We start from the raw sequence: 26,966 nt of genomic DNA on the forward strand, positions 1-26,966 counted from the left end.
TAACAAGCTCCCTGCCATTGGACAGGCGGAATTTCTACAGCACACGCAGCCTGGAAATCAGAGATTACTAATGCCACTGCTCACACCAGCTCCAGACTCATTTAGTGGCCTATGAAAGTCTTGCTGGCTCCCTGGCAGGCTTCAGCCTTCTAGTCTGAAAGAAGGACAAAATCCCACTCAATGTCCACAATTGCCAGAGGACAACATCCTCATTTTAAAGGTACCAGTACTAAAGAATGATAATGGAGTGGAATAAATTCATGTGCACACTGCTGCCCAATGAGCTTCTCTGACAGAAGCGTCCTCACAGAAGACATCCAAGCCTTTTGTCTCAGACAGAACTGACCCCACAAATGCTCACACCCACCATATGCCTTCTGCTGACCTGTGCACTTCAGAGACAGAAGTTTCCGCAAAATAACTTCTCCAGCCATGAACATGCTGCTGGCCTATCTGCTCCTCACACAGAAAGGACTTCACTGGGACGTTTACAGCCATGTGCCTGTTGCAGGCCTAGATGCTGCTAGGACAGGAGCGACCTCCAAGGCAATTCCCAGCCATGTGCAAGCTGGTGGCCTCTCAGGTACTCAGAAAGAGCTGGCCCCACAGTCACCTTCACACCTATGTGCTTCTTCCTGGCCTGTAAGAATCTGAGATGGAAGTTACCTCACTGGAACTTCCCCAGCCAGGAGCCAAATCCTGCTTATCAGCTGCTCAGGCAGAAGTGATCTCAAAAGCATATATCCCAGCCATGTACCCGCTGCTGCCCTACCAAGAGCTAAGGGTAGAAGTGACCTCACATTCACCTTTCCAGCCACAGGTCTGCTGCTATCCAATCAGTTCACCCATCAGAAGTGACCTCACCATCAATATCCAAGCCCTGTTCCTGCTGCTGACCTATCAGGTACTCAGGCAGGAGTGACCTCAGAATCAGTAGCGGAGTCATGTGCCTCCTGCTGACTTATCAGCTACTGACAAAGAGCTGACTTGACATCGGTGATTTTCTGGCATAGCTCTCATACATAGTCATGACCTCACTGCCCACACCCCGGCCACACGGCTATTGCCACCTGCAGCTCCCCCTGCCCTCCCCCAAGGCTGAGACAGCTCCTGAATGGCCTCCCTGATTCACCTCGTGGCCTCATAATGTTCATAGTGCAGCAAAACACCCAGTAGGTACCAGTTACTGCCTCAACAGAAGATTAGCTTCTGCCTATGTAGTACCCACACCTCGCCTGTGATACTTCGGAATTGGATATCAACCTGCAAGTAATGACTGGCGACATTTTCTAACAGGACAACTGCATGGGAGCAGCGATCATGAAGCTGAAGACAGCAGGGCCTCATGTCTGAGTCAGAGCAAGAAGCCAGCCCTCAGCTCAGAAGTCTGGTTCCTTCCCAAATGATGAACAAACTCAGCAAATCCTCTACACATGAAGCAGAAAAGGCGTTGTCCTATTTTATGCTTTGACCTTCCTGGAGGAAAGCAGCCCTGTTGCCAGCAGCACTGCCCCTACCCCGGCGTGAGGGCACCCGCCGGCATTTGAACGCACCCGCAGCCCCACCAAACCCACTCGCACCCTCTCTCTCTCCTGCTTTCTTCTCTCCTTTCCTCCCTCTCTTCTTCCCCACCGGCCCCCCCAGGGACCTGCCGTGGTTCAGGGCACGGCCTCCCTCTTCCCGGGGGTCACTGCAGAGCAGCGCAGCGCCCTGCTCTGGGTGCAGGCCTGGCTGCAGAGGAAGCTGCCCTGCCGGCTGCCGGTGCAGGGAGCTGCCTCTGTCCTGACGCTGCTGCCTGAGGGGGCTGTTTGCACCCTGCCCTGAGCGACCGTCCTCGTGGGGCTGCGGGGCGCTGCTGCTGCGCGGCTCTGCCCTTCTCTCCCACTCCTCTGCTCTCCTCTGCCCTTCTCTCCCTCTCCCCTCTCCCATCTCTCTTTCATGTGGTTTTCTCCCTCTCTTCTCTCCCCCTTGCTCCCTCTCCCTCTTCTCTCTCCTCTCTCCCCCACCCAGGCCCCACCGCTTCCTCCCCTCCCTGCTGGACTCTGATTGGCTGACAGTGCCATCAGTCCAAGGGAGCCCCGCCCTGCTCCTCTTGCTAGCCAACAGGAGGGCTGCACTGGGGCGGTGCCATGGCAACCTTTCAGCCAGGAGAGGTGGCCATCAGCCCCCCTACCCCACTCGGCAGGACGGCACCATCTTAGAGGTGGCTGCGCAGGGCGTCGGGCGTCCTGGGGCCTTGGGGAGAGGGTGTGGGGGGAGGCCCTGGGAGAGGCTGCTCAGGGTCGTTAAGGCCTGTCTGTGCCCTCAGGGCCCCGACTCACACGTACAGGGACACACCTGGCAAAAGGGTCTCTCCGCTGGCTGCTCCTGGCCAGGGGCCTTTCCAGTAGCTGACCCCAGACCCCACGGTCCCTGAGGCTGCTGGCACCCTCAGCTCACAGGCCCCATGACCGCTGGCCCCTTCTCCAGTGGTGGCACTTTGACCTCCATTCACACACATGCACACAGAGTAGAGAGCCCCTCAGCCTGGAGAACAGCTGAAAGGGGAGTCAAGAGAAGACAGGACGGGCTGCAGTTACCAGGCACAGACATGGCCAGACAAGCTGACTCACCAGGCACCTGTTCACAAGCAACCGGCACCTTTTATCCCCTTTGCCCCCTGTTTCTAGACATTGCTTCTTCCCTAAGCCAGTTTGATCCCTCCCTTTCACCATCTTTGCTCCTTCCCCAAAACGTCCCATAATAAGTCTCCCTCAACTGCAAAATATTCTCCCCGGCGTCCCCTATTGAGTCCCACACCTCTGCAGGCAGTAATCCCCTGCAAGGGGGTCTGCAAGGTGGTGCAGGGAGACCATTGACTCATGTGGTGGGTGTCACACCAGGACAAGGGGTTGAGGAGCCGGGTTCAGGTGCTCCGTTGGTTCTGATGAGGTTATGGGGGGTTCTTCTGCCTGTCATTGTTCCTCTGCTCCTCTGTGTTTGTGGAGATTAGCCTTTAGTCCCATAACCTATCACAAACCAGGAAGGAGAGGAAGAGCTGACTGCTTCAGCAAGACATGCTTGGATCAGCTAGTAACTCGGTGCATTGCACTGCAGATTGAAAAGTCCGGTGAGAAACTGAATTGCAGCTAAATACACTTGGAAAAGCAAACAAGGCTGAAGAGGCTTCTGAAGTCTGGCATGCTCTTAATGAAACTTCACTTTGTAAACTGGACAAGCTGCAGTTCTCCAAGTCACCGTGGCTTTCCTCACATTGTACAAGTGATAGCCCTCATCCTTCTTGTGCAAACAGCGATGTGAACGAGATGAACAGGAACAAACAAAAGTGCTCTAAGCCTTGGACAGAATGAGTCTCCTTACCCATTTCTTTGTAGCTGGTGAGAGCTCATCCTAGGTGTAGGTAGCAAGGTATGTGAGACTTTGCTACCAGCGTTCTTTAAATGTTATGAGAAGGAAAGTTTGGTGTGGCAAGCTGGAGTCTTATGTTGACTGTTGGTTTCTTTTGGATAAATGGAGTGCTTCTAAAGGGAGTCCTTCTAGATCCTTCCAAAGGCAGCCATAAAAGGGGGAGAGAGCAAGGGGAAAAAATGTCTTCTATGGAGAATTTAATTCTGGGACATATGAGGTAAGCTTTTTTTCTGAACCAAGTATTTGGAAGGAAAAGGTGACTTTTTTCAGGAACCCCTAAGTTATGTGAAAGACTTTGCTGCAATAACTTCTCCAAAGAACATCATTTGCCTGCAAGAAGAGTGGGGTGGGGGAGGTTCAGCTTTGAAAGACTTTCCTTTGTGAGTTCTTCCTGAAGGCTACCTCTAGGCTCAGAAGTAAATCCAAGTTTTCCTGCTGACAGTTGCCCCACTACGAAGCCAGGAGAGTTCTGCAATCAAAATGCATAGGTAAGGCAGAATTTCCTTCTTAGCAGAACATATGTGGTTCAGAGAGTTACCTTCATGTTTGCTTATTTCCTTCAGAATTTTCTCCTGGCAAAATTGAATGTTTCACTAGACATTGTGTAAGATCAATGAGAAAAACCATCCCACCCTCTTCTGATCTAGCCTTGACAAAAGCCTGCAAATATGGACACCTTACAAGGGAGTGTATTTCTCTACATCCAATCTCTGCTAAACTTCTAACTGGAAAAGGAAGTGTAACAGCAGCATAATGAGCTATGTCATGCCCGATCTACCTCTGAAAGTCTTCAGGGAATATGAGCATGTCAGTATCTTAGAACGGGCATCAGTCTATTCAGTGCAAGTCTTCAGCTTGTATGCAAATCCTGCATCTTTTCCCCACTCTTTTCAGATCTCTCTCCCACTTTGAGATCTTACTCCTGAGTCCTCAAAATGTTACCAAGTTTGGAAAGGCACCTACGCGTAGACCTGTGTCTGTAAGGTACCCACCACACCTGAGTCCTGAATCTTTCTTGTAGTTTATAGGCTTTTCTCTGCAAAAACTTCCAGAGTGACTAAAAGAATCCTTCTTAGGAAGCCTGTGTACAATGCCGTGAGAGGGACTAGGGCCTTTCTCCTCTTTTTGAACAGAAAAAGAGGTATTGTGCTTCCTGGCAACACGAGGGAAAGGTATTCACTAGGAGGGCTGAGAATTCTCTATATCCTCCTCACGGTGTGCTATGTCCTTGTAATAACTGCGGGGATACAGGATCTCTCCATAATACGGTGCTGTTGGGGTTGCGGAACTTGGAATTTTGGAACCTTTGTTCCCCAGCAGCACATTTGCGTCCCTGTTACTATTTCCTTGTCGGCTGTGGTGCTAGAACCTTTGTTCCTTGCTCAGATAGCAATCTACTCTTCCTGTGCCTACAAAGCTCTCTCCTGTAACTAGTGTCACCGAAATCGAGAGAAAAACTCCTTAACACCAATGTAGCATTAAGAAGCAGGCATTCTCTTTATTACGGTGCCAGCTATACGGGGGATAGCTCCACCCAACGTGCACACCGTGTGTCACATCATCTAAAGTTTATATTGCTCTATCCTATGCATATGCATTAAATTTCCAGGAATGATTATACATATTCATTCTATTTCCTAGAACTAGTTACTACATTTACATAATCATTACGCATGCGGTCTGAATCTCTGGGGGTCTTCTGTGGGGGTCTCTGGTGGTCTCTGGTGGTGTCAGAAGAGGTGTCACTTAGCATCTTGCCATGAACTTTGCTCTACTTTTCCATACATGGTCTCAACTTGGCCTGCTTCCTTGTTGGAGAAAAGCTGTCTTGTTCTTAACCTTGGTTCCCACTGGCTTCTGCTGGTTTATCTGTACTTTCTCAGGATGTATCAGTCCCAGCTGCACCGGTGTCCTTGGGTATGTTTGTCTGAGGCTCCTGTTGAGACTCCTTCTAGTCCAAGCTGGTAACAGTTCTCCTATTCCCCCCGCTTTGAGACTCTTTCTTGTCTGGGCCTTTTGGTAACACTAGTGTTAACATGTCTGTTGAGTTCTGAATTGTACTTGTATTCCTTGGGATTGTGCAGCCAAGCTGGTTTGACCAGAGTGCTTTGCAAGTAGATAGCCACGGCTGTTTAAGTCTTCCCAGACTGAGAAGGTATGTGAGAGGAAGAGTTGTAAAGGCGCTTCACATCTAAAGACTGTGACACAGCTCATGTTTGACTTGCCATTGCTGTCTTGGATGTTGGATTATCCTTTGATGAAAGACCTTCATACTAGAGCCTCTTGTGTCGATGGCCTCTGTGGTGCTTCCCCTTGTGACTTCCAGCAGATTTGCGCTCCTCAGGAATTGTCTCAGTACGAGAAACTCCTTCAGTATTAATCAGTTTTTGTTCCATGCTTTCAAAAGTTGAAATGTTGTTTGTACCCTGGTGGAGTTAGGACACTGAAGAAGAATGGACTGCAGACCAGCTGAAGTAGTTGTAACATTTCTGCATTCCTGTCTGGGGCTTAATTCTCAAGGGGCCCTTTGGGCAGCCCAAGCTGGCATTGTTTCCTAGGAGATTTGCAGTGTAACAATAGTGGGGTGCCTTGTCTAACGTAGGTAGTCATGGAAGAAACTTTACACCCCAGTTAAGAGAAGAATAGAGAGTCTTTGTATGTGAGGAAAGCAGTTAGCTGCAAATGACTTATTACTATCATGCAGAGCAGTTCAAGTACTGTTAAAATCTGCCATATTTTCTTCCTAATATCTTACTATGATCTTCAGAATTTCTTTGTTTCTTCTACAGAAGTGGATTTTTCAGTGCCCTCAGCAGGAGGGAAAATGAACCTAACTAGAGTGTGTAGTTGCAAATTCTCAAACACTTATTCTTCAATCTCTCTATAAAGAGTGAACATTGGAACTAGCATTTCCTTAGTTTTTAAGAACCTGCATAAGTGTGAATGTGACTCTGCCGTTGTGTGCATTCCATATGAAGATGTCCTACTGCTTCTATTTATTCTTTCAACCCTTTTTCCACACTTGCTTTTCATTGCTGTGACATGTGCAACTTTGCATTAGTTGTGCAGAAGCAGTATTACAAAGCAGTGGATGACATGAAGGTGATGGAAGATCTTGAGGTTTTCAGTGATGCAGAAGAAGTAAGGATTCATTTCATTTATTCTTTTTGTATAAGTAATGTATTTCTGTCAGCAAAATAATGTAAATGTGCTTCTAATTTAGCTGAAATAGCTTCTTCCAGAGAGCAGCACTATCTGAGAGAACCTTTAGTTTTCCTGGCCTATCAGGTACTCAGGCAACAGTGACCCCACAATCAACATCCAAGCCATGTGCCTGCCACAGCCAATCAGTATACATGGAGAAGTGACTTCACAACCACATACTCCGCATATGTGCCTGCTGCTGGGGTATCAACACTCACACGGAAATGACCTCACAAGAACATACTCCTGTCATGTGGCTGCTGCTGGCCTATCAGGTAACCAGGTAGCAATGACATCACAAGCAACATCAAAGCCATGCGCCTGCTGCTGGCCTATTAGCACTCCTGCAGTGATAAACACATTCCCATGCCATGTTCCTTGTTCTGATGTATGGCAGTGACCCCACCCAAGCGCCTGCTACTGGCCTATCAGGTACTCATGCAGGAGTGACCTCACAACCATATATCTGACCCAGCTGCCTGCTATTGGCCTAACTGGTGCTGAGACAGAAGTGCCCTCATAAGCATATACCCAGGCCATGTGCCTGCTTGTGGTGTGTCTGATATTCAGAAAGAAGGGACCTCACAATCAACATCAAAGCAATGTGCCTACTGATGGCCTATCAGGTACTCAGGAAGCAGTGACCTTACATGCAATATCCAAGCCATATGCCTGCTCCTGGCCTATCAGGTACTCAGGCAGAAGTGACCTCCCATTCAGTATCGAACCCCTGTACCTGATACTGGCCTAGGAGGTAATTGGGCAGCAGTGTCCTCGCAAGCAACATCTAAGCCATGTGCCTGCTGCCTGCCTATAACTGATGCAGATAGCAGTGACCTCAGGCAACATCCAAGCCATGTGCATTTTGCTGGCCTATCAGGTAGTGAGGAAGCTGTGGCCTCACAATCACTAGCCAAGCCATGTGCCTGCTGCTGGCTTTTCAGTACTCATGCACAAGTGACCAGAAAACCACTTACCTCCGCCATGTTCCTGCTTCTGGCCTATGATGTACTCAAGTAGCAGGGACCTCAGAATCAATATGCAAGCCAAGTGCCTACAGTTGGCCTATCAGTACTCATGCAGAAGTGACCTCACAACCACATATCCCAGGCACGACTGTGCCTGCGACTATCCCAGTGCCTGCGACTGCCTACCTGCTCCAAGTTTCTTTTTATATGGCTGGGGCTCTGGGCAAACACTGCTTTTGCTGACCTCTGTGAGTTGCCCAGTCACAGGACTGTTTCTGCTTTTTCTGCTTGAAAAGTCCATGCTAGCGATGGAAGACCGCAGTACCTCCGTATCACTTCCTCCCTCCCTGAAGTCCGTGCAGTTTTTATCCCAGAAGCCTTGCATAAATCAGCTGGCAAACTTCTTCAGTCCTGTTAACGCTTTACTCGCGCATCACCCAGATTTTACCCTAAGCTCCAGGGCTCACTACTCCGCCGGCTGCTTCAAAGAATCACAGAGTGGTTGAGGTTGGAAGGGACCTCTGGAGATCATCTAGTCCAACCCCCCTGCTCAAGCAGGGTCACCTAGAGCACATAGCCCAGGACCCTGTCCAGATGGCTTTTGAATATCTCTGAGGAAGGAGACTCCAAAACCTCTCTGGGCAACCTGAACCAGTGCTCTGCTACCCTCACAGTAAGGATATCTTATTTAAAGCACCCTCTTTGTAAGCTCCCTTCAGATGCTTATACACATTGATAAGATCCCCCTTCAGCCTTCTTTTCTCCAGGCTGATCAGGCCCAGCTCTCTCAGCCTTTCCTCATAGGAGAGATGCTTCAGTCCTTTAAGCATCTTAATGGCCCTTTGCTGGACTGGCTCCAGTAGCTCCATATCTCTCTTGTATTGAGGAGCCCAGCGCTGGACACACTACTCCAGGTGTGGCCTCACCAGGGCTGAGGAGAGGGGAAGGATCACCTCCCTTGACCTGCTGGCAACACTCTTCCTAACGCAGCCCAGGATACCATTGGCCTTCTTGGCCACAAGGGCACATCGCTGTCTCATGCTCAACATGTTGTCCACCAGCACTCCCAGGTCCTTCTCCACAGAGCTGCTTTCCAGCAGGTCAACCCCCAGCCTGTCCTGGAACATGGGGTTATTCCTCCCTAGGTGCAGGACTCTGCACTTGCCTTTGTTGAACTTCAGGAGATTCCCCTCTGCCCATCTCTCCAGCCTGTCCAGGTCCCTCTGAATGGCAGCACAGCCCTCTGGTGTATCAGCCGCTCCTCCCAGTTTTGTGTCATCAGCAAACTTGCTGAAGGTGCACTCTGTGCCTTCATCCAGGTCATTGATGACTAAATTGGACAAGACTGGACCCCGTACTGACCGCTGGGGGACACCGCTAGGTACTGGCCTCCAACTAGACTCTGTGCCACTGATCACAACCCTCTGAGCTCTGCCATTCAGCCAGTTCTCAATCCACCAATTCACTGTCCACTCATCTAGCCCACACTTCCTGAGCTTCCCTATGAGGATGTTATGGGAGACAGTGTCAAAAGCCTTGCTGAAGTCAAGGGAGACAACATCCACTGCTCTCCCCTCATCTACCCAGCCAGTCATTCCAGCATAGAAGGCTATCAGACTGGTTAAGCATGATTTCCCCTTGGTGAAGCCATGCTGACTACTCCTGATCACCTTCTTTTCCTCCACATGCTTGGACATGGCCTCCAGAATGAGCTGCTGCATCAGCTTTCCAGGGATGGAGGTGAGGCTGACTGGCCTGTAGTTTCCTGGGTCCTCCTTCTTGCCCTTTTTGAAGACTGCAGTGACACTGGCTTTCTTCCAGTCCTCAGGCACCTCTCCTGATTGCCATGACCTTTCCAAGAGGATGGAGAGTGGCCTAGCAATGACATGCACCAGCTCCCTCAGCACTCGTGGGTGCATCCCATCAAGGCCCTTGGACTTGTGGATGTAAAGTTTTGTTAAGGAAATTTCCACTCTACTCTAGTTTTGCAGAGAAAGAACATGCAAGGTCACATGCCCTGCAAGCAGAACATCTTCTCTGACCTTGCCTTAGCCCTGTTTTTCCAACAAAGTTGAAGAACTGCAAAAAAGCCAGTTCAATCCAGCCAGCAGCACAGAAAGTTGTTCAGAGGCAACACCAGAAGAGGTGCAAAATCAGCTGATGACTACTTTTAAGATGGACCATTTAAGGTTGGCACGAAACTATCTCCTACTGTAACACAGCAAGGGGATTGGTAGAACTAAGAATTGTGGGTAGATCTGGTCGGTGATGTAAACTAAAGTATTGAATATGTAAGAACTTGCTATCGCTTAAAAGTTGTAACAAAAAGCTTCTTGGGGTCCCTTCTTGTGCTCCCAGCCAATTGGCACTTTACTGCTAGCAATAAAACTGTTAAAACTTAGACATGTGTTTCTTGCTGCTCATTACTGGTGCCCGTGAACGAACAAAAGAGAACAGCGAATTTTAACAGGGGAAGGGACCCCAAACACCCCTAGTGCCCCAGTGTCTCCTTCCCTGTCCCAAGTGTCCCCCTGTGTCCCCACATAACCCCATGTCCTTGTTATAGGTAAACGTGACAAATCGTAATGACCACTCTAACTGGGTTGCATTAATTCCAATTTAATAAAATAATTGAGCAAGTCACAAGTAAGCAAAACAGCGCTGGGCGGCCGGGGAGTCTCTGCTCCACCAACGGCGCGCGAAATTCCCCCGCTCACAGTCTCCTTATATGCGGCTCTAGTTCCGGGTATACGTGGCACTTCCTGTAACTTCTACGGTTGCGCCGACTGTTGCTAGGAGGTCTTCTTCAGCCCTCTGGTGGTCGTGGGGATGAAGGCTGGAGTCTTCCTCGGCGTTGTGAGTGATGACCTTCAGGTCGTGTGCACACATTTCACAATACAGTTGTGCAATACCGCCATATTAGGTAATCTAAACTAACATTGCAGTTTCGCTAGCTCAGTGGAATCATCTCGGGTGGGGGACATGTTCTCGTTACAGGATGTTGTAGTTTAGCCCGTACTTAGCGCCTAGTTTCATCGTAAAATCACTTCCTGAGTTGATGTAACAAATTAGCACATATCACATCCTCACCCTGGTCCTAATGTGTCTCCCATGTCTCCCCTGTGTTCCCCTGTCCTCCCCCCAGTCCCCACATGGACACAATGTGTCCTCCATGTCCTGACCCAATCCCCATGTGACCACTATGTGTCCTCCACATTCCCAGCCTGGCCCCCATCTGTCTCCTATGTGTCTCCACATCTCACCCTGGTCCCCAGTGTCCCCACGTGATCCCTGAGTCCCCATGTCCCCACCCCAGTCCCCAGAATCCCAGGATGGTTGAGGTGGGACGGGACCTCTGGAGATCGCCTCGTCCAACCTCCTGCTCCAGCAGGGTCACCCAGAGCAGGTGGCCCAGGACTGTGTTTCCCAGGCAGCTTTTGAACATGTGCAAGGATGGAGCCACCACCACCTCTCTGGGCAACCTGCTTGTCCTTTCCGAGATCTTCATTTGGGGGACAAACCCCCTGTTTGTGGGATTTCTTCCCCAGCAAGGCTACAGGAGGAAGCCGCTCTCTGGAGATGCCTCTGTTAGCTATCCTTGGCCATTCCCAATGGCTGGAGGTATTGAAGCCAGTTATGGGGGGACTGATGGATTTTTGTGGACAAGGGAGGAGTTGTAGATGTTTTAGTCGTATGCCGGGCAGAAGGGGGACTGGTGGAGGCATCTGGCCCACCAGGAGGTGCCATCGCAGCATGCCTGGAGAAGGAGAGCAGAGCAGGTTTGGGGATGGTCACCAGGGCCAGCCACAGCCCAGCAATGGCCAGGCAAGACACAGCTTGGCCCAAGGGACCTCCTGCTCCTCAGCCTCTGCTCCTGCACAGCTGTGATGGGGACAAGAGGTGGCAGGGCAGGGCTGAAGTAGCTCAGCTGGGAGAGCGTTAGACTGAAGATCTAAATGGTCCCTGGTTCAAGCCCGGGCTTTGGCACTGGGGTGCCCTGGTGGTCTTTTGCAGAGCTGGGCATCCAGGCCACATGGGAGCTGCAGTTCTTGCCCTTCTCAGTGCTCCTGGGCATTGATGACACAAGATGGGCTTTAGAGAGGAGAGGAGGGCAGCTTATTGCTGCTGCTGTTTCAGCTACTGACTCAGCATTGCGTGGAGAAACCACTGCCCCAGGATCCAAGCCCTGGAGCCCAGCGGGGTGCCATACTGCAGGTGGCCATGTGGTGGCTGTAGGCCATGACAGTGAGAAGAGAAAACTGTGCTGCCATCAAGAAGAGAACCAGGCAGCCCTGGGCAGCACATCCCAAGTGGAGAACAGCCCTGGTGTCCCTCAGGGAACATGGATTTAGGGACAGTGGTGGAGATGGAGGCAAGGCTGAGGAGGAAGATGCCCATGGGGGCATGGAGGCAGTGGTCACAGGCTGTGGCTGTAAGGATGAGGCTGTTGCCCTGGAGGGCAGCTAGGGAGATGCCCCAGGGAGATGGGCCTTCCCGAGATGGACAGTCTCTTTCTAAAGACCCCCCGAGGAATGGGTTGTCCTGGATGTCCAGTTCCCAGCCCATCCCCATATCCTGCCTCATTGACTTTATGACCCATTTCCTGCTCCATGTGCATCCATGTCTCACCTAATGGAGCCTTGCTCCATGCCCTTCCGTGCACACCTTTCTCATTGAAGCCATGCCACCCTTGCTCTCTCCATCACTCAAAAGATTTCCCTAAGACTACAAACCGCCAAGCGCAAACACCCCACTGATGCGTGAAGCCTAAGGCCGAAGCTGCTCCCCTGAAGACCCTAACTGTCGAACCATCTTGGAAGCCTAGCTCCAAGGTGTTTGGGTCCTTCACTGCAGAGGCAGGGCAGGGCCTGTCGGGTTTAGTCTCGCAGTGGAAGCGCATGGGGGTGAGAGCAGAGGGCGGAGGCAGGGGAGGGGGAGGTGCAGGTGGAGGTGTCAGGGCGGGGCTGTAGGTTGTGAGGTCATTTGTGCTGCAGCAAGCTGATTGGTGAGGAGCAGCAGGCTGGCATTGTGAGGTGCTCAAGGGGAGGGCGGGGTCAGCCCAGGAGGGCAGGGAGGGTGGGGGAGGCCAGAGGCAGAGGCAGGTGTGCGGGACAGCGCTTGGGTGCTGATGAGGAGGTCCTCTGTGTCCTCTCACCCGAGCAGCCAGAACCTGGAGGCAGGCATGGGAGCAGATGAAGGGCACGGAAGTTGTTTTGGGAACAAACCCAAACTGCTGTGCTGCAGCCTCACTCCCTGCCCCCTTACCCTCACTCTTACCCTATGCCTGAAACATAATGAAATGCAGCAATTTCTCTCTGAACATGAGGAAATGCTTCTTTACTGTGAGAGTAACAGCACTGGAACAGGTTGCCCAGAGAGGATGTGGTTTCTCCTTCCTTGGAGATATTCAAAAGCCATCTGGACAGGGACCTGGGCAAGCTGCCCTAGGTGAACCTGCTTGAGCTGGGGGGTTGGACTAGATGATTTCCAGAGGTCCCTTCCAACCTCAGCCATTCTGTGATTCGGTGAAGCAGCATGCTGTGGGGCAGTGAGCCCTGAAGGTTAGGGTAAAACCTGGGGTCAGAAGGGTTCGGATCATTTGGTGTGCCCTGATGAACCCAGGGAAGAGCTCATTGGAAATTCCTGCCTTGAAGATGGCATTTATCTTCTCCCTGTTTAGGATGCTCTCAGGGATGTCAGAAGGAAAGTGGAGGGCCAGCTGGGAACTGTAGTCCTGCTCCCACCCTGACATTCCCCTGCTGCCTCTGCGGGGTGCATGGCCGCACTGCAGCACCAGACCTTGGGGCGCGCACGGCCCCCGTCCCAGCGGGCTGGGGCAGCGCAGCCAGGGTGCACGGGTCCCGGCTCCCTGGCGCTTCCAGCCCCACACGCTGTCCCACCATGGCCGCCCCTGCCAGGCTCCAGCCACCTCCAGGGCCTGGGACTCCCTCCCCCAGGGCAGGGCAGGCCGGGCCCCACCCATGTTGCCTGGCAACGGCAACCACACCCTGCTGGCTGCAGGTCACCTGCCTCCTGCTTCCTGCCCCTGCGTCGCCTGGCAACCGCACCCCATTGGCTGCAGGTCACCTGGCCTCCTCCTGCTGCCCCGCCCCCACGTTGCCTGGCAACCGCAGCCCTGCTGCTGCCAAGGGCTGCCCTGGGCTCTGCTGCCCTCCTGATACTGCCATAAAAAACAACAAACAAGCAAAAAAAACCCCCTTCTCCCTCTGAGTGATTTTACCCCTCCAGTACTGTCCTCCCCTTCGTGCTGGCACTGGCATTTGATCCACTCTGCAGCAACCTGGACTGGTGGGGAACTGAGCTGGGTTAACAGTGGGTAACTGCAGGTTTTGTGAAAAAGCTAACTGGGCAGGGAAGGAACCATTTGTTTGCGCTTTATGCTTTTTCTGATTAGATTTCCTTCTTCAAGATCAAGGCCCATGATCATGCACGTTGACCAAGTTACAGTGCTGCTTGGCATTTTACAGCAACGCGGTTTGGGGTCTTATTGCAGGAGGACTGTGCAGCAGCGCTGACATGACGCAGTATTTATCTCTTCCTTGACCTTTGGCGCTGCCACCACGGCAGCTATATCCCGGTCCAGCCCCACACGGCACCATGTCACACTGCCCCAGCATGGCCCAACCTGGCCCCAGCCAACTGCTCCCACTGCCCTGGGCAGGGATGGGCTGCTGGAGCCAGCGTGTGGCAGCCGCAGCGAGTCCCTCCGGCCCAGGGTGCCCAGCCCTTGGCGGGGCTGGCCCTGCGCCTGCCCGGGGCAGAGCGGTTCCTCATCCTGCCCGGGCCCGGGGTGCCCAGCGCCGGCCTGGCCCCAGCAGGGACCTGGCACACGGCTGGTCCAGGGTGGGGACCAGCACACGTTTCCCCTGGGGTGAGCACCTGGCACACGGCTGGCCCTGGCGATGGGCACAGACCCATTGCAGCCTAGTGACAGTCCCGGGCTCTTGGCAGACATGTGGTGGGGCTGTTGGCAGCAGTGGGAGATGCCTGGCCCCACAGGGGAAACCCAGGGGATGCCCTGAGCGCCCAGACTGCCCTGGGCATGGCACCGTGCTCTTGCTGAGTGGAAATCCATTGCCCAAATCCCTAGGGAGGGGGTCATCCTGTGACAGCTGCATGTGGCAGGAAAGGAGAGCTGTCTGAAGAAGGCTGAGGGGCCCTGCAGCTCCTGCTGGGCTCTGGAGAAGCTGCCAAAAACACATGGGTTAGAAATGAAATCTTGGACTTTTCCGCACCTCCCAGTGGCTTCCTGTCTCCTGACTCCTGCTCCTTCCCACTGCATCTCCTTGTACCTCCAGAGTGGCAGAGCAGGCTTTGAGCTCAAGGAACACATTGTGGATGTCCCGTGGCAGGATCTCCTGTCGCTGCGCTCTAGCTCGGTCTCATGGTGCCACCGGGGGGTGCACTGCAGCTTCCCGCTGCAGGGCCACAAAGCACAGACCTCAATGTGAGAGGTGCTAAAATGGCATTTATTGTGAGCTGCACTCAAGCTTATATACAGTTGCATTTCGCCCCCACCCCTAGTCTGCGCGTCACACCGCGTGATCTTCCGCTACACCTACTCTACCGCTTCTCATGCAAATATCTTTGTCTACGCAGTTTCCCAAGATCCCTCACAATCTCCATGCCGTAATGCCTCTGTTTCAGATCCAGACCCTCCTGGGTCCACATTAAGGCAGGCCCCACCTCAGCTCTGCAGCTCCTGTCAGGGATGGGGTATGTTTGGGGAGGGGGATGCTGTTTGAATACACTTGCACTTGTCATCTCCTGCGTTAGGCATGGGCTGAATGGTTGTGAGTTGGCCCACCCAGAGCATGACATGTCTTTCACTTACTTTCCAGAGACCCTTGTTATCTGGGGAGGTGTGTCTGACTATGCTGTAAGGCAGCTGGTGCTGAGGCCTGAAAAGCTCTTCCAAAGAGCTTCTCCAAGGCTTCTCCAAAGCTTTGCAGTACAGCAGGAGTGGGCAGGACACAGAGCACCATCACCATGCACTGACAGATCATCAGCCAGTCCACCTAAGAGTCTCATAATTCTTCTCTTCCTTCCTGTTTTCAGGAACTCCGAATTATTCAGCTTGGGACCTTCGGTGTTGTAACTGAACAAGTTGGTGGTGGGAAGCGTGGCCTTCTGACTGTTCACAAACCTGTGTTCCACCTTTCAAAGAATATTGCAGAGGTTCACGGCCTCCCCAATGATAAGGCCTATGTTGCTGGTAAGAAGACAGCCTGGCACTTTTGCTTCCCCTTGGGACATCTTTGGGATGTGCACAAGTGCTGTTCAGATGTGACTGTTAGACATTTAGAATTCCTCCACCAGGTCCTGTGAACACCTCCATTTCTTTTTTCTGTTATTATTATCATGAGATCATAATGCACAATACAATTATACTCCCTCTCCCTCTGACTTGCTGTAACAGCTGGCTACATGCCCAGTGTACTGGGGCTGCCTCTTCCGCTCAGATCTAGTTAAAACCCTTGGTCCATGTTTATTGCCACACCAGACCTTGTACAGGCAAACACCAGCATTCATACTGCCTCTTGCATTCTCCTTCTACTTAGAAGTGAGCCAGATGTAGAGAGCCTTGAGAGAGAGATGGGGACCACAGCATGCATGAAAACCCATCAGAGGCCAGCTTTGCTGTGACTGCTGGTCAGCGCTGCCAGCCCTGCAGATGTAGTGGATATCGGTGATGCCTGTGGGGCAGGAGGAGCTCAGAGCTGCGTTTGGAGTGAGTCTTTCCTTTCAAAGGATTCCATCTTCTCTCTTAGGGCAACATGAGTCTGGCTCCTTTCAGGGACAGGCCTCTGGCACCCAAAGCAGGCATATTTGCTGTGCACGTCTGAGGGCGCTGGGGATGGCCTGAAGGGTCTGAAGGGGTGTAGTGCAGTGCTTGTGTAATGCACTGAGTGTGGGCACAAGTACCGTGACCTGGCACCCACTTCCCCATCATGGGAACTCTCTGCCTTCTCCTCTCCTTGTCCTACCACTGTGTCTCAGGTTCATACCAGATTGCTAGGATCTTCCCATCTCTGTAGGCAAGAAAACCTTGCTGTACACTCGGCACATCAGTTGCAGAGTGCTTTGAACTTCTCCTCGGGAGGGATGACATCAGCTTCCCGCAGGAGCTTTACCAAATGTTAAAGAAGACAGGCCAGGAGCAGTTTCTTGCTTGAAGACCTCAAAGCTGCTGACATTCTCTTTTAGCCTGCTGAACTGCTCTGTTAGTGACTTCATTCTTCTTGTGTTGCTTCCTAGGTCGTAAGGAAATGTAAGGAGCCCCTGAAGTATGCTCACGTAGCCTCAGACATCTCCGTTCCTTGGCAAACAGTGGAGGCTTGCACAGAAGAGACCATGCGTCTTTAGTCTCGCTGCCTCGAGAGTGGCAAGAATGTTGCCCTTGTTCTGAAGGACATTGGCATGTTTGTTATTCAAGGAAAAGACGTGCAAGCGAGATTTTACAGAGACTTTCTGCAGAGGCTAAATGGGACTGAACAGCTGGTAGAAGCTCTTCTTGGGGTAAGTTTCCATTTCTCCAGTTCTGCTTCTCGTGCTTTTGAAATCCTAGCAAAGTGCAAGTGAATGCACTTCTGTTGGCCTGCCATGACCTCTCTGGTCATGGGGATGGTCCTGGCCTAGAGTAATGCCAGCTTCCTGGACTGTTCTTCTCTAGTGTTCAGAGGACTTGGTGACATAGAAGACCCTGGGACTTTCTCTACTGGGTCAAACCAAGGTCCCCTCCAGCCCAGGATCCTGTTCCCATGTGCTCATGGAAAAATTCAAAGAAGAGATCACACCTATTGTGTGTTTTGCCATGAGGTGTGCACCCGCATGCTGCTAATGGTGGCCACACTGTGTCACAGAGAGAATCCTTCCAGCCCAGTGCCCTTCCCCAGGTCTCTAGTGCAGCCGCATCCTTCAGCCTGGGCTTTCAGGGGCAGCTGGAAAGGTGAGATATGAAAGCAGTCTGCGCTCAGCCCCTCAAGGGCTAAGCCAGAGATGCACGCAGGCTGTAGCTGGAGGCTACACCCAGAGCTTTGTTCTTGTGAATTAAACTAAACCTCCAAACTGCTGTGGATCTTTCCTTGGTGTGGTGTGAACTCTGCCATTTGCAGCTTGTGAACATTGGAGGGGCCCCCAAATGACCACTGAGGAGTTAGGGGTTGAGGGCACTGCCTGTTCCCAGGGCAGCTCTCTCCCAAGGTCATGCCATAGCTCTTTGTCTGCAGCTGCGGTCAGGGTGCCTCAGGGACCTCCTGCTCTTTGTAGGTCCCAGTCAGAGCAGTGGATTCAGCCCTTTCATGGCCAGCACATGCCCTGGTGACAAGGAGACTCTGCAGGGAGGTGGGAAGAGCTGGTTTAGGCCTCCTGAGGCCGAGAAGGGGTTAAGGCAGAGCCTCGCTGTCCTGGTGCCAGTCCTGGCTGCAAGATGGGAGGGGACCCTCAACTCCCGTGTGCATGTTTGCTGCATTGAGGGTTGGGCTTTTGGGGGTTTGACAGGAATAAGGTGGATCCCAAAGACTAGAAATGGAAGCTCACAACCAGAAGGGATGTGGCCATGATAGTCTGTGGCCACCTTGGCTGTAGAGACCATGAAATAGTGGAGTTCAAGACCCTGAGGGGAGCGAGGAAGGAGAGTAGCAGAGTCCAGGGCCTGGAGTTCAGGCGAGCAGACCTCAGCCTTGTCAGGGAGCTGGTAGTGGGGGATCCCCTGGAGGCAGGTCTGAGCGGCAAAGGAGCTGAGAAAACTGGCAGGTGTGTAAGAATAGCATCCCCTGCCCCAGGTGTTACCAAAAGGCCCAGACAAGAAAGAGTCTCAAATGGGGGGGAAAGGGGGAACTGTTACCAGCTTGGGGAAGGAGTCTCAACAGGAGCCTCAGACAAACATACCCAAGGACACCAGTGCAGCTGGGATTGACACATCCTGAGAAAGTACAGAAAAACCAGCAGAAGCCAGTGGGAACCAAGGTTAGGACCAAGACAGCTTTTCTCCAACAAGGAAGCAGGCCAAGTTGGGACCGTGTATGGAAAAGTAGAGCAAAGTTCGTGGCCCGACGCTGAGTGACACCTCTTCTGACACCACCAGAGAACACCAGAGACCCCCAGAGACTCAGACCGCATGCGTAATGATTATGTAAATGTAGTAATTAGTTCTAGGAAATAGAATGAATATGTATAATCATTCCTGGAAATTTAATGCATATGCATAGGATAGAGCAATATAAACTTTAGATGATGCGACACATGGTGTGCACATCGGGTGGAGCTATCCCCCCGTGTTCCCGGCGCCGTAATAAAGAGAATGCCTGCTTCTTAATGCTACATTGGTGTTAGGGATTTTTTCTCCCGATTTCGGTGACAGTTTTGGCGACCCAGGTGGGACTCTGCTTCTGATCCTCAACGGATCCATGAGATCGCAGGACCTCCAGCCGGCACCGAGGGATTCTCGGGGAGAACCTCTGATCCCTGGACCGAAGAGCTCTGAACAAGACCCCTGGGAAAGGTAATGGCATTCTTTTCTTTAAAAGGTTGGGTTGCCTGCCTGTCAGATGTGGCAAAAGTCCCGCAGGGTTGGGCTGTAGAGGTACCTCAAGGGGAAGGTAAGGTTATAGTTCTGCTAGACGAAAGTCTGTGGAACACCCGGATTGGTATTTGTGCACAATTGTGGGTTAGAGCCCCACCAGGTCAGGTTAGAGTCCTGAATTGCTCGATTTGTGTGGCAATTTGACATTTGGAACGTTATTGGACTTTGTTTTGTGGATTTTGTGATTATGGGTAACCAAACGTCGAAAGAGGGGGGGATTTTGAAGAATTCACCCTGGGATGTATTTTAAAGCATTGGAAAGAGGCGGCAGGTCCTCTGGGAGGTACACTTACCAAGAGAACAATTAATTGAATACTGTAATCATTGTAATCATGTATACTTTAGAAGATCAGGAAAAATGACCTACAAATGGAACTGTGAACTACAATACCATATTACAATTAATGTTGTTTTGCTGAAGCAAGGGGAATTGGGATGAAATAATGTATGTAGATTTGTTTTTCCCATTAAGAAACCACCCCGAATGGCAGAAAGATTGTGGAATGATTCCAAAGGATCCAATGATACTAGCACTAGAGAAGGAGAGAAAGGGTCGAAAGTTGAAAAGGTGTTGTTCTGCTTGTAGGATCGGAAAGAGGTGTTTAAAGTGTAAACGGGAGGAGGAAGAGGAAGATGTTGTTGGGGAGGCTGAAGAGGCAGAAGGATTTAGCCCGACTGCAGGGAGAACAAGAGGACGACAAGGGGAAGTGGGGAAGGTTTTACAGGCTCCCCTTTGGCAGGCGGTTGGAAGTACCGGACTTGTAACAGTTAAAGTGCCTTTCTCTAGAATGGATTTAAGGTCCTGGAAGGAAATAGCAGGGAACTATAGAGAGGATCCGGAGAAAGTGGCAGAAGTGTTTGAAACTATAATTAGGACTCAGGATCCAGATTGGAATGATTTGCAGGTAATATTAAACACCCTGCTGGACAGTAGTGAAAAGAAGATGGTATTAAATGTTGCTCGGAAACAGGCGGAAGGAGCACATGCTGGTGGGGATTTGCAGGGAACGCTAGATCAGAATTTTCCTGCTACAGACCCGGGGTGGGATCCTAACCTGCCAGGACCCGGGGACTTCTAACAAGATATCGGAAATGGATATTGTATGGTGTAAAACACGGTATGCCAAAAGCAGTTAATTGGTCTAAAATAGATGAGGTCAAACAAGAACCAACTGAATCCCCATCTGCTTTTATGGAATGATTAAAGGCTACTGCCAGAACATATACCAACCTGGATCCTGAAAAAAAAAACCAGAGGAAGCCCAGCAGCTAGCTTCAATTTTTATGGGACAATTGGCCCCAGACATAAAAAGGAAACTTCAAAAATTAGAAGGGGCAGATTCGAGAGATCTGGGAAAAATGTTAGAAGTGGCCTGGATAGCTTTTAATAATAGGGAAAAGGAGAGAGAAACGCGACATTTTTGAAGGGAATACCTAAGAGAAGGGAGAGTGGTTGCTACTTTAACCAGGGCTCCTGAAAGAGCCTCTAAAGAAAGGGAAGGCACAAGGTGGGGGGGGTTTACCAAGGCATGAGAAGAGGTAGGGGAAGGGGAAAGTTACCTCCTTTTGTGCACCCTCGACTTGTGGAAGATCAGGGTGCAACCTGCAGAGAAAGGGGGAACTGGCAGAGGGAATGTCCTCAGGCTGGGAAGTTAGACCCAGCCCTGCAAGCCATCAGACTCATGACATTAAATGATGAATCCTGAAGGGGACCGGGGCAATCATCCCCAGCCAAACCCCTGGTTACACTGAGGCTGGGAAATGATGAAGTAGAATTTTTAGGTGACACAGGAGCCACTTACTCTGTACTTAATACTTGTAAAGGAAACTTTAGCCATGAAACTGTAAGCGTTGTTGGTGCTACAGGGAAACAAGAAAATTGGCTCTTTTTGCAGCCTTTAAAATTTAAATTGGGGAAAAATGGGTGACTCATCAATTTTTATATATGCCTGAATGTCCGATGCCCTTGACGGGTAGGGATTTATTGGATAAGTTAAACACACAGATAATCTTTAAAAATGGAGAGGTGCAACTACTAATACCTGAAGCAAAAGCTGTGGAAGCGAGAATTTTTATGTTACGGAGCACGCAGAAACTGGAGGAGGAGATTCCTGCCGAAGTAGACGATGCAGTAATACCAGTTGTATGGGCTAGCGGAATTCCAGGTCGGTCTAAATTGGCGAAACCAGTGAAGGTTGTTCTAAAATCTGGAGCTAAACCGGTAAGACAAAAACAGTACCCTGTTAAGTGGGAGGCTAGAAAAGGGTTGGAAGAATTAATAACTAAATTTTTGAGTTATGGCAGAATATAAACCCATAAAAAAACAGAATGGCAAGGAATATAGGTTGGTTCAGGATTTAAGATCTGTGAATCAGATTGTTCAAGATATTCACCCAGTGGTGGCTAGCCCATATACTTTGCTAACATCCCTAAAGGAGAGCCATAAATGGTTTACTGTGCTTGATCTCAAGGATGCCTTTTTCTGCATACCTCTAGACAAAGACAGTCAGGCAATATTCGCCTTTCAGTGGGAAAGCCCCACCACCGGACGTAAAACACAACTTACTTGGATGGTGTTACCTCAGGGGTTCAAAAATAGTCCAACAATATTTGGCAATCAAGTGGCCAAGGAACTGGAATCATGGAAAAAGGAAAATCTGGAAGGAACAATACTGCAGTGTGTGGATGACATTTTGTTGGCTGCGGAGACTAGGGGAGAGTGCCTACAGATGACCATAAGCCTGTTGAATTTCCTAGGACAAAGAGGATATCGTGTGACAAAAAGTAAGGCTCAAGTAGGGAAAGAGACTGTGATTTATCTAGGTCTTGAGATTTCACAGGGACAACGAAGACTGGGAACCGACAGAAAAGAAGCGATCTGCCAAACTCCAGAACCAAGAACTGCACGAGAGCTGAGGGTGTTCTTAGGTATGGCCGGATGGTGCCGACTGTGGATTCCCAACTACGGGCTATTAGCAAAACCCCTTTATGAAATTCTGAAAGGGTCAAATGAGAATTACATACTATGGACCCCCAAATGCCAAGTAGCTTTCAGGGATCTAAAGAAGGCCCTGATGTCAGCACCTGCACTGGGACTGCCCGATTTGTCTAAACCCTTTGTGCTATTTGTACATGAATGACCACATCTCACCTTGGGTGTGCTGACTCAGAAATTGGGAACGTGGAGAAGAGCTGTAGGATATTTCTCTAAACAACTGGAGAATGTGAGTAAAGGATGGCTAGGGTGTTTGCGTGCTGTAGCTGCAACTGTTCTTTTAATACAGATGGTAGCAGCTTTGTGCGAGATGGGAAACGGATGGCCGGATATGCAGTGGTCACCACGACACAGGTAATAGAGGCTGGGGCCCTACCCATTAACACGTCAGCCCAGAAGGCGGAATTGATAGCATTGAAGCAAGCCCTGAAAATAGCTGAAGGGAAAAAGGTAAATTTATGGACTGACTCAAAATATGCATTTGGGGTAGTCCATGCACATGGGGCCATCTGGAAGGAAAGAGGATTGCTGACGGCTCAAGGATCACCTATTAAATATAAGGAAGAAATTATCCAACTTCTACAGAATATTCAGAAACCTAAGGAAGTGGCAATAATGCATTGCAAGGCACATCAATTTGGACAAACCACAGTAAATGTGGGTAATCAATTAGCTGATAAAACTGCCAAAGAGGCGGCTGGACAAGGCATCCTTGCATTGGTACCAGTAAAACAGGTGAAGCTCCCAATTCTGAAACCTAATTACAGTGAGGCAGATCAACAATTAGCATCACTGTTAAAAGCAACCCCAGATGGAGAGGGTTGGTTAATAACTCCTACGAAACAAGTCATCATTCCACAGCAGATAATGACTGAGACTGTAAAAAGAAGACACGAAGAAACACACTGGGGTAGTAAAGCTATGATTTCTAGTCTTCAAAATTCAATTATATGTGTGGGAATGACTGGAATAGTGAAATCTGTAACGGCAAAGTGCCCTGTTTGTTTAAAAATTAATCCTATGAACAGGAGAAGACCGCCTCCGGGGACCACTAAGCAAGGAAATTCCCTGGGAGATTATTGGCAAATAGATTTCTCTGAATTACCACGACAAGATGGTTATAGATACCTTCTGGTATTAGTTGACACCTTCTCGGGATGGCCGGAAGCTTTTCCCTGTCGCACCAATAAAGCTAGGGAAATGACTAAAATATTGCTCAAAGAAATAATACCACAATTCGGGGTACTGATAGGAATGTTCTCTGATCGGGCCCCACATTTCATGGCAGATATAGTCCAACAGCTAAGCAAGATTCTGGGTATCAAGTGGGATTTGCATACCCTGTGGAGACCACAATCGAGTGGGAGGGTAGAAAGAATGAATGAAACTTTAAAGCAGCAAATCAGTAAGATATGTCAGGAAACTTCTTTAAGATGGCCGCAGGCCCTTCCGCTGGCTCTTTTAAGAATTAGAATACAGCCAAGATCAAAAAGTAAGATTAGTCCTTATGAGGTATTATATGGAAAACCATACTAAGTGCTGTTGATTCCAGGAGAGATGCATGTAAAGGCAAAAGCAGATTTAAAGTTATGTCTGATTTCTTTAGGGAAAGTCCTTGTGGCTCTCCTATGGCATATTGTTTTGACAGGACCACTTGCGTTGGACACTCCTGCCCATCAGTATCAACCCGGAGATTTCATATATGTAAAAACATGGAGCTCTGAATCTTTACAAGAGAGGTGGAAAGGACCTTTCCAGGTACTCTTAACTACTTACACTGCACTCAAGATAGAAGGGATCGAACCTTGGGTTCATTACACTCGAGTTAAGCCAGCATCATTGCTGAAAGAACCTCAGTGGAAGGTCATTCCATCAGATAAAAATCCTCTTCAAATAAGAATCCAGAAAATATTTTGAAACCCGAGACTTGAGAGTGTTGCTGAATTATTTGTAGTTTTGGCATGCTTTTAGAATTAGAATGTTAAGAGTTAGCTAATTAGTCAAACATGGGAACTAATCAACGCATTATTAGTATTTTAATTGGGGTAGCCATGACGTTAACAGACTGTTTAGTCAATCAGCGATAAAATTGTATGGCCCTAGATTATCTGTTAGCCAGCCAGGGAGGAACATGTGCTCTCATAGGACAAGAATGCTGTACATACATAAATGATGGATTTGAGATCCAGCAGAAAGGGATAAACTCAACTGAAAGAGTGATGGAAGAGTGGGAAAAACAAAAGGAGTCCTCCTCCTCATGGTGGAATTGGTTAACTTCATGGCTACCAAACTTAACTTGGTTAAAAGAAGTGTTTGTAATAATCATAGCTGTAGTTGCGATATGCATATTATGCTGTATTATGATCCAATGTTCACCTTTAGTTACATTGTGTTGTACCCAACTATGTATCCCTAAAAATCAAAAGTATTATCAAAATTATAAAAATTTAGGTGAGACTCCCAAAGAAATCATACTTTGGAAGTCTCAAAGAGGGGAACTGTTACCAAAAGGTCCAGACAAGAAAGAGTCTCAAAGCGGGGGGGAATGAGGAAACTGTTACCAGCTCGGACAAGGAGGAGTCTCAACAGGAGCCTCAGACAAACATACCCAAGGACACCAGTGCAGCTGGGACTGATACATCCTGAGAAAGTACAGATAAACCAGCAGAAGCCAGTGGGAGCCAAGATTAGGACCAAGACAGCTTTTCTCCAACAAGGAAGCAGGCCAAGTTGAGACCATGTATGGAAAAGTAGAGCAAAGTTCATGGCAAGACGCAGAGTGACACCTCTTCTGACACCACCAGAGACCACCAGAGACCACCAGAGACCCCCACAGAAGACCCCCAGAGACTCAGACCGCATGCGTAATGATTATGTAAATGTAGTAATTAGTTCTAGGAAATAGAATGAATATCTATAATCATTCCTGGAAATTTAATGCATGTGCACAGGATAGAGCAATATAAACTTTAGGTGATGCGACACACGGTGTGCACGTTGGGTGGAGCCATCCCCCGTGTACCCGGCGCTGTAATAAAGAGAATGCCTGCTTCTTAATGCTGCATTGGTGTTAAGGAGTTTTTCTCCCAATTTCGGTGACAGTATCACTTCCTCCCTCCCTGAAGTTTGTGCAGTGTCTATCCCACGGCCCTGCACATATCAGCTGGCAAACTTCTTCAGTCCTGTTAATGCTTTACTTGCTCATCACCCAGATTTTACCCTAAGCTCCAGGGCTCACTACTCCGCCGGCTGCTTCAAAGAATCACAGAATGGTTGAGGTTGGAAGGGACATCTGGAGATCATCTAGTCCAACCCCCCTGCTCAAGCAGGGTCACCTAGAGCACATAGCCCAGGACCCTGTCCAGACGGCTTTTGAATATCTCTGAGGAAGGAGACTCCAAAACCTCTCTGGGCAGCCTGTACCAGTGCTCTGCTACCCTCACAGTAAGGATATCTTATTTAAAGCACCCTCTTTATAGCCTCCCTTCAGATACTTATACACATTGATAAGATCCCCCTTCAGCCTTCTTTTCTCCAGGCTGATCAGGCCCAGCTCTCTCAGCCTTTCCTCATAGGAGAGATGCTTCAGTCCTTTAAGCATCTTAATGGCCCTTTGCTGGACTGGCTCCAGTAGCTCCATATCTCTCTTGTATTGAGGAGCCCGGCACTGGACACACTACTCCAGGTGTGGCCTCACCAGGCTTGAGGAGAGGAGGAGGATTACCTCCCTTGACCTGCCAGCAATGCTCTTCCTAACGCAGCCCAGTATACCATTGGCCTTCTTGGCCACAAGGGCACACTGCTGCCTCATGCTTAACTTGGTGTCCACCAGCCCTCTGGAAGAGGTCCTTCCAGACCACTGAAAGGTCCTTCTCTGCAGAGCTGCTTTCCAGCAGGTCAACCCCCAGCCTGTTCTGGTGCATGGGGTTATTCCTCCCCAGGTGCAGGACTCTGCACTTGCCTTTCTTGAACTTCAGGAGGTTCCGCTCTGCCCAGCTCTCCAGCCTGTCCAGGTCCCTCTTAATGGCAGCACAACTCTCTGGTATATTGGCCACTCCTCCCAGTTTTGTATCATCAGCAAACTTGCTGAGGGTGCTCTCTGTTCCTTCATCCAGGTCATTGATGACTAAGTTGAACAAGACTGGACCCAGTACTGACCCCTGGGGGACACTGCTAGCTACAGGCCTCCAACTAGACGCTGCGCCACTGATCACAACCCTCTGAGCTCTGCCATTCAGCCAGTTCTCAATCCACCTCACTGGCCACTCATCTAACCCACACTTCCTGAGCTTGCCTATGAGGATGTTATGGGAGACAGTGTCAAAAGCCTTGCTGAAGTCAAGGTAGACAACATTCACTGCTCTCCCCTCATCTACCCAGCCAGTCATCCCATCAGAGAAGGCTTTCAGATTGGTTCAGCATGATTTCCCCTTGGTGAAGCCATGCTGACTACTCCTGATCACCTTCTTTTCCTCCACATGCTTGGAGATGTCATCCAGGATGAGCTGCTGCATCAGCTTTCCAGGGATGGAGGTGAGGCTGACTGGCCTGTAGCTTCCTGGGTCCTCCTTCTTGCCCTTTTTGAAGACTGCGGTGACATTGGCTTTCTTCCAGTCCTCAGGCACCTCTCCTGATTGCCATGACCTTTCCAAGAGGATGGAGAGTGGCCTAGCAATGACATGCACCAGCTCCCTCAGCGCTCGTGGGTGCATCCCATCAGGGCCCTTGGACTTGTGGATGTAAAGTTTTGTTAAGGAAATTTCCACTCTACTCTAGTTTTGTAGAG

General features: G+C 50.0%; 1 protein-coding gene across 1 annotated transcript; it reads left to right on the forward strand.

The window, feature by feature from the left end:
* The first annotated feature begins 655 nt into the window (after positions 1 to 655).
* On the forward strand, positions 656 to 22,538 carry LOC136993993 (uncharacterized). The gene is given in 9 exon segments (XM_067310032.1): positions 656 to 904; positions 15,660 to 15,816; positions 17,038 to 17,120; positions 17,465 to 17,550; positions 18,189 to 18,356; positions 18,964 to 19,104; positions 20,894 to 21,104; positions 21,107 to 21,492; positions 21,494 to 22,538. Coding segments are annotated over 9 exon segments (2,526 nt in total).
* Positions 22,539 to 26,966: the final 4,428 nt, after the last annotated feature.

This window comes from Apteryx mantelli, chromosome 23 (assembly GCF_036417845.1).
Source record: "Apteryx mantelli isolate bAptMan1 chromosome 23, bAptMan1.hap1, whole genome shotgun sequence".
NCBI classification, from domain to species: Eukaryota; Metazoa; Chordata; class Aves; order Apterygiformes; family Apterygidae; genus Apteryx; species Apteryx mantelli.